The sequence below is a fragment of the Chaetodon trifascialis genome, chromosome 10, assembly GCF_039877785.1.
Source record: "Chaetodon trifascialis isolate fChaTrf1 chromosome 10, fChaTrf1.hap1, whole genome shotgun sequence".
In the NCBI taxonomy this organism is placed as follows: Eukaryota; Metazoa; Chordata; class Actinopteri; order Chaetodontiformes; family Chaetodontidae; genus Chaetodon; species Chaetodon trifascialis.
Window position 1 is genome coordinate 28,437,845 of NC_092065.1, and position 7,500 is coordinate 28,445,344.

The window sequence follows — 7,500 nt, forward strand, 5'->3', positions numbered from 1 at the left end:
ACAGCACAGTTTGGCTCTAACTTGCTGAGTACGTCAGTCAGTGTTTTAATCACAACGTGGTCGCATCACGTTCCCACCAAAAACAAAGCGCTCCACCACTGGGACCAGTTCCTCTGGGACCAGACCGAGACCACGTCCTCTGAAGGGTCTCGGTCCGGACGTTTGATCCACATCAGCCAGAACGAACCAGACGAACCAGGCAAAGACAGCAGGGTTTGTTTTAACGGAGCCAAACAGGCTACGTGTGAAAGCACCACAAAACAAGAAAGGACGATGCGTTCAAGGTCCAGAAATTAAACACAATGTTCACAGTTCTGTTTTCATCAGAGAGGAATCAGCTGAAAATCAGCCTCTTCCACAGAGTCCGCCATACGGCACCGCCATGTTTCCAGGTCCTCCATACGCTGCGAAGGGGAGGCTGAGGCCACAGGTGTTCAGGTAGCTGTAATCTGTAACCTCACCTCTAGAGGGCACTGAATCCTGCACTCTGGTCCTTAAAGTCACCTTCTGACTGGGGCGAGTCAGACGCAGGCAGACGGTCGGTTGATTTGCATTCAAACGTGACATCTGATGCTTCTTCATCTTCGGCTAACTCGTGTTTGTGTTTTTGATTAATCTGCTGATGCTTTTTCTATTGTTTGGTTCAGAAATTAGGAAAAAAATGTCCACCACAGTGACATTTTCCAATTAGGGCTACAGCAAATTACTGATTAATCTTTGTTATTTTTGCATACAGATTACTCAAACAATGAATCAATTATTCAGATAATTCAACTTCAGACGCTTCTTCTGTCAAACCAACAATCCAAAACCCAAAGATGTTCCATTTACAACGATATGAAAACAGAATTAAGTGCCAAATCCTCACATTGGAGAAACACTTCTGTTTGATTTTCTGTGATTGAACTCATCATTTCAGTTTTCTGTTACACTCTTCCCTTCAAAAAGCTGATCAGGATGAACTACGAGACCACAGAAAACCACCATCATGGCGCCTCTGTGCTGACCTTCAGCCACTCTGAATCCTCGGTATCTTTATCTCGTACAACACTTCTTTCAAATCTGTCTTTCTTTCCAGCATCTGCTGCTGTGCGCTTTCCATACGAGGACTCAGTATTTCATGAGGACGCTGTCTTGCGACGCGTAAGCAGATAATGGGCACAAACCGAGGCTTGTCTTAGCTGCTGTGAGCTCCTGTTGTAGACATAAAGATCTCTCAGTCTGCTGCAGTTCTGCTGTTGACGAGCAGCTAATGAGCTTAAAGAAAAGGGCGAGCAGTCAGCCGCCACCCGGCCAGCAGCCGCGGTCCACGGCTGATCTCTCAGGACTCACTGGACGGGCCAAAAGGTCACGAAGGCAACCCAGTGACCTGAAAAGCACAGAGGGCCTGGGAAAGATTTCTCACTGCGAGTGAGGGCTGAGTAATCCTCCACCTTTCTCAAACAACCACCTGTGGACCGAACGAGACAAACTGATCCACAAGCTGCTGGGAAACAACCCGTCGCTCCCTCGAGATGGATGAAGCTCCTTCTCGTCGTCTTTCATCGTACTCGACAGTCGTCAGATAAATCTCTGATGGGTGTGTGAACAACAAATCCTGCAGCCGTCAGACTGAAACTGCTCTCCAACTCCAACCTGCTTAAACTGAGCTCGAAACGAGCCGAGCGGCCGTCAAACCAGGCCTGAAATGAACAGACGCCATGAAATGAACTGGTCTCAGTGCTCTCTCCTTTCCTCTTCCTCATTTATTGACCAATAACAACAGCAAAACTTTGCTGTTCTGGCTTCTCAAATGTGAAGATTTGATGTTTTTTCCTCTTTCACATTGTTAAAATTTTGGTGATCTTTAGGTTTTTGGACTGCTGGATGAACTAAGACATTAGAGGACATCACTTCGTCCCTGTCCCTTATTTGTGCCACTGATATTTTGACTAAACTATTAACACCGAATGTTTGGTGAGATTCTTGTTTGTTTTTCAACCAAAAAACACCTGATTTGATCAAAGTGTGTCGATCAACTTTAACTGCATTTTCCAAATGAGCTTAAAACTACACACTTGCATTACAAATGTGTGAGTGTAAAAGCGGAGGAAGAGTCTTATCTTTCTGATCATTTCTGGTTTTGAGTTGCCTGAACATGTCAGGACAACATTCAGGACCCACAGCGGCTCCTAACCGTGGCGCTGGCCGGGCTCGAGTGAGAGGCCACGGGCAGCCTCTCCCCGCGGAGAGCCGCGTCTCTGCGGACAAAACGGTTTCAACTGTCCGCCTGCTTCACATCAACACAGGCTGCAGAGAAACTCAAGGACAGGGCCGAGCCCACACACCACCCACAACCAGTTCGGCTGGTTGTCAGTCATTAAGTCATTACAGCGAACTGCTGCGGAACATCGCGAAAGGGAACGTTGTAATTATCGATAACACACGAAGACAAAAATCAAGCAGCGACTGTGTGAGCCAACAGCCCGCCGAGGCTGCAGTTGCTAGCAGAGTTCGGACAGCGGTTAGCACAACAGTTAGCCGCCAAAATGCGGCTAACCTGGTTTTAAAGGTTAGCAGGTGACTGAGCTGTGTGAAACGTGTTGTGGTGAGCAGTGGTTCTGGACTGTTACACCCACAGGTTGGCCGATTTTCAGACCGATTTTACATTTAGCCGCTAATGTTAGCTAACAGTCCAGATGCACGACGTCACGTAGCTCCGAACTTCGCTAACAATCTGCGAGTTTAACGTTAACCATCACCGTTAAATCACTGACAACCCGCACAGTAAAGTGTGTCGCGTTAATCATTAACAACTGTGTCTTCTGGTAAATTCGGCTCACATATATTCCATAAACCAACATTTGCGTGAATATTATCCCGTTGTTTTTTCTGTCAATCGACGCTACGATATTTCGATGTGTGCGTTTAAGAGAGTCGTTACAGACAAGAAATACGAGGCGACAGGACTCAAAAACTTGCTCGTCCTAAAGGTAATAAGCGCCTTTCGTGGCATTTACATCATGCCGAACTGAGGAGTGGATCCCGAAGACTCTGAATGTGTGTTCAACAGTGTCCTACAATGCGTGTCATACTGAAGATGATATCACGGGTATTAAAATGCTGAAATTTTGAGCAGCATTTAGCGTGACGTTCTCTCAATACGAGGGCTAACGGCTGGCTAATGGTGGTAGCTAATGTTAGCTGGTTCGTTCAGCAGGCACACCCTGCTTCTTTCCCTGCGACCACGGGACCCCGTCCCACTAATTTACCTCTTTCCTGTCCTGGAGACACTCCAGCAAAGCCAGGTTGTTGTTCCAGGAGTGTTTGGGGCAAAGCCGGGTCAGGTCCTCCCTGCACACCGCCTCCTCAGCCAACTTCCAGCCGGCAGAGCGCCTCCGAGGCAGCGAGGCCCCAGCGCCCAGGTTCCTCTCAGCGGCTCCTGGGTTCACCACAGCCGGCCCCGGACCTCCGGCTGGATTCTGTGGGTTATCAGCTTTAACGGCAGCTTTGGCGACAAAATTGTTTTCTCCTCGAATTGGATGTACAGACAACGAGATGCACATCAAAAGCAGGAGCAGAGGAACACGTATACAGTCCGCCATCTTCACAGAGCCAGTCAGCCTGCTGCTGCATTCAGGAGCTGTCGGAAATATGGGATCTAAGAGTAAAGTTGCAGACGTGTTTTTTTCTCCCTGTAGGATGGCAGTGGAGAGCTCATGAATAATTCATGAACGTGTGTGGCTTCACGCTCTGACTCATCCAATTATACAGCTACCACGGAAATGTCCTCTTGCAGCATTCCTTATTATTTCATTGGCAGCTTACACATTTCAAAGCAGCCAATAAGCTGTTTACACATACGTTGATGCTGCACTGCTTTGACGTTTAGGACCAAAGAAACCTGCTTGTCCAAAAGGAGAATGTTAGCAATGACTGACATCAAAAGTCAGCACCAACAGTCTACCAAAACCCTTTTTTATTAAAAAAAAAAAAAAAAAGAAACCCAGAGTTTTCATGGAACATCAAATTTATTTAAAGCACAAATGTCCTTCTATATTTTTAATGTATAATAAACGACCAATCTTACTTCAGTTTGTGGCTCTCAGCTTCAAGCCCACCGGCCCCTGCTGAAGACATAAATCCTTAAAAACGGCTCACAAACGGTTTCATTCTTGAAAACAGGTGCAGTATCTCCTAAAACAGCGGGCTGCTGTAGTTTCTAAATCACTGAAACAGCAGGAAATGGTGCATTCGTCGGGGACTATTTTCAGCAGCGGATGAATCCACATGAGGTGCTGTAGTGAGTGGAAGCTCAACCAGCTGTGATTCACACTCACGACTTGTTTGAAGATTTGTTTCATGGGATTTCTAACAAAAAGAAAACTACAGAAAATCAAAGACTTGTCCTTTAACAAAAGAAGTTCCCAAATGTAAAGAAGAAGAGTTTGATTCAGATCCTGTTTAGCTGATGATCACATGCTGAGCTTGAGCTCAAATAAAGCCTAAACCTCGGCAGGTACGTGTCTTATTTCACCTGTTAGGACAGAACGAATGTGATGCCGAACAGATTTGGCATCTGTGTGTCTGTCAGCTGAGAAGAAATGCCAGATGTTTGTTTCATGCCATCACTTGTTATTTAGAAAGCACTGCTTGTTGTTCTCTTCATATCTGTCACAGTTCTAAAGGAACCACCATTAAAGATCCTTATGAAAATAATGAGCTCTAAAATATAAAGAGAAAAATGTCCATCACAGTTCAACAGAGACAAGATGACGTCCTCTGATGTCTCATTTTGTTCGACCAAAGTCCAAAGAGTTCCAGTTTACAGAGATGTTGAAGTGCTTCCATGTTTCTGCTTGATGAAAGAAAGAAAGGATTAATTATGAAAAGTGTTGATTCATTTCCCGTCCAGTGACTGCTGCTGCCAACAGGTACACAGCTCACCTGCTTTTTGCCTTTTTCAATTTGAGACGTGAACTCAGACGCTCGTCGCTGTGGGACAGCAGCCTGGAGTGCAGCTCATCACTCACTGTTTGACAGGCAGAACTGGATCCTGAGCAATTATCTCACTCACACGAGATCACGTCGACGTTCTCATGAGGAGTGCTGACTTTCCACAGGTGCGCAGACCAGAGACGCACTGCGGCGCTCACCTGTGTGTTTGTCACTGACTGCACAGAGCTACAACGTGCTAATGCTAACTGAAGAGCTTCCATGTTTACACTCAATCAAAACATTTCCCTAAAACCATCAATCAAAACAAAACCAGTCTCATAGACGTATTTCCAACCTGGAACAGCAGCGCACGTCAGATGAGGCGTTTGCCACTTCTGGAAGGTAAAGCAGGAAGTACAAGCATGCCCTGAACGCAGCACCAGAAGAAGAGAAGCTTGATGTTTCCTGACTGAAGCTTCTCATGAAGTGATGAAGACTGATGAAGGCGACGCTTGTCTGTCAGATGATTTGTCCTCTTTCAGGTTCTCTCAGCGACACGACGCGTCTCCTCAGCGAGATTTTAAACATATTCAGGGAAATTTTCCACTTTTAACCGATTAAACTCAGAAGTCTTTGTGCGTCAAACCTGATTCATTCTTCACACTGAGAAGCTTTTTCATTGTTTGGTTCGGACTTCAGTGTCAGTTCATCCCCAGAAAAGCTGATTATGGAGGCTCAAAGGTGCCACAAAGAAGGATTAAAGTGTTTCATTATAGCCGATGTAGAAATGAGCACATTTGGGTAAAAAGCTTTTATAAATTAAAATGTAATTGTTGAACTGCATTATAAATTTACTGAAAGTAGATAAAAATTCCAAATGGAATCACGAAAAGGCATTTAAATGAAATGAATTCAAATATCTTTGATCCTCAGTTCTGCTGCGTTCACAAACGTTAAACATCACACAGACGACTTGAATTAAAAATAACATAATTTTTATTAACTCTGAAGTCGTACACAAACGGCTGGTAGCAAATATACATATGTACAACTTCCTATAGAAAGAAAACAAGTCAGATTTACAACAGCAGAGTCTTTTGGCACTTCATGTTTGAGCGGAGACGGGAGAGACGTCCAACACAGGGACAGAAGACATCGATGAGACTGATGGACAGCGAGGAGCCTTTTTCTGTTCGAGAGAAACTCAAGTCCAAACAAAGTCCAACGTGTCCACAACGACGGACGAGGACAAACAACTCGACTGATCTGATGATAAACAGTAAAGATTTGAGGTTGAGATCAAATCAAAGCGTAGAAAGTTGTTCAGTGAACCAGTTCAGGAGGATCCAGATCTGCAGGATCCACAGGATCCGGAGGATCTGCAGGATCTGGAGGATCCGGAGGATCTGCAGGATCTGCAGGATCTGCAGGATCTGAAGGCTCTGGAGGATCTGCAGGATCCGGAGGATCCGGAGGATCAGCCATCGGGTAAAATTCAAAGTGTTTCTCGTCAGAGCAGGAAAACTGTCCATCATGTGGCGGGTGGAAACACCTGAGCTGGACGTCTGTCCCAGCATCCTGATGGACATCACGTTTCCTGTCCACAGCGGACTCGGGTGCCATTCAGCTTCGTGTGCAGGTCAAAGGTCGAACGCAGTAATGTGGATGTTTGGTTGAAAAAGCTGCCGTGGAGAGCGGTGAACGAACGTTTCGCTCTCAGGAAGTTTTCTTCGTGTAAACATACAGATTCATGTCGAGCAGCATCGGACTGTCCACACAGACGGCGTCTCCGCATCCTCTTAAACTTTGTGTGTTTTTAATCTCTGGGTGAAAGAACGAGTTCTTCTTCCTTGTCGTCTTCTTCACTCCCACCTGTAGATCTTCAGCATCTTCTCGGTGAGCGAAGCCAGGAAGTGCTCGCCGTTCACCGAGAACGGACTGATGTCCAACACGGGGAGGTCAGCCGGGAGCTTCTGCAGCAGAGAGCCGCTGCCGGCGTCCCACACCTGAGGACGAGGAGGACGGGGAGACAGACGCAGCAGGAGGATGGAGACAAAGGAGATGAAGAGAGAGAGGGACCAGAGCAAGATGAAGATGATGATGATGATGATGATGATTTATATTCCTCGATTTATTTTCTCTCCACGACAACAAAATAAAACCTTTGAATTTTAAAGTTTTACACACACAGACACACACTCTCTAACAGCACTGACCATGGTGGAGTTGGACGCCTCGTCCCCGGCGCAGACCAGCGTCCCGCCTCCATCCGGACTCTTGAAGACGGCGTTCTTGGTGAGCAGCTTGCAGGACGAGCCGGCGCTGAACGTCTGCACCGGCGAGCAGGAGCAGCTGGGCAGCTGACTCGAGTCCTGCTGAGGCGTCCTGTTCAGGGACATGAGGACGCAGCGCAGGGACGGGTTGGAGCGTCCTGCGGGAGAGATGAGACACTGAACATCCAGAGAGACACGTCCGTCCTGAGGCAGACTTTAAACTGCTGCTCTAAAGGCTGCAGACTTGACAGGAGACATTTCAGACAGTGTCCACCAGAGGGACATATTTCATTGTCCACTGAATGAAGAG

General features: G+C 46.6%; 2 protein-coding genes across 3 annotated transcripts in view; both read right to left on the reverse strand.

Annotated features, from left to right (window-relative positions):
- LOC139337233 (Golgi apparatus protein 1-like) overlaps positions 1-3,614 on the reverse strand; it is a 28,186-nt gene extending 24,572 nt beyond the window's left edge. The window contains exon 1 of the mRNA XM_070971739.1: positions 3,252-3,614. Coding sequence (XP_070827840.1) covers positions 3,252-3,584 — 333 coding nt within the window. The 5' untranslated portion in view covers positions 3,585-3,614. The remainder of the gene's footprint in view (positions 1-3,251) is intronic.
- Positions 3,615-5,895: 2,281 nt separating this feature from the next.
- Positions 5,896-7,500, reverse strand: part of rfwd3 (ring finger and WD repeat domain 3) — a 7,480-nt gene continuing 5,875 nt past the window's right edge. For both annotated transcript variants that reach the window (XM_070971741.1, XM_070971740.1), the window contains 2 exons: positions 7,134-7,348; positions 5,896-6,923 (listed from right to left, as the gene is read on the reverse strand). In XM_070971741.1, coding sequence (XP_070827842.1) covers positions 6,780-6,923; positions 7,134-7,348 — 359 coding nt within the window. In that variant the 3' untranslated portion in view covers positions 5,896-6,779. The remainder of the gene's footprint in view (positions 6,924-7,133; positions 7,349-7,500) is intronic.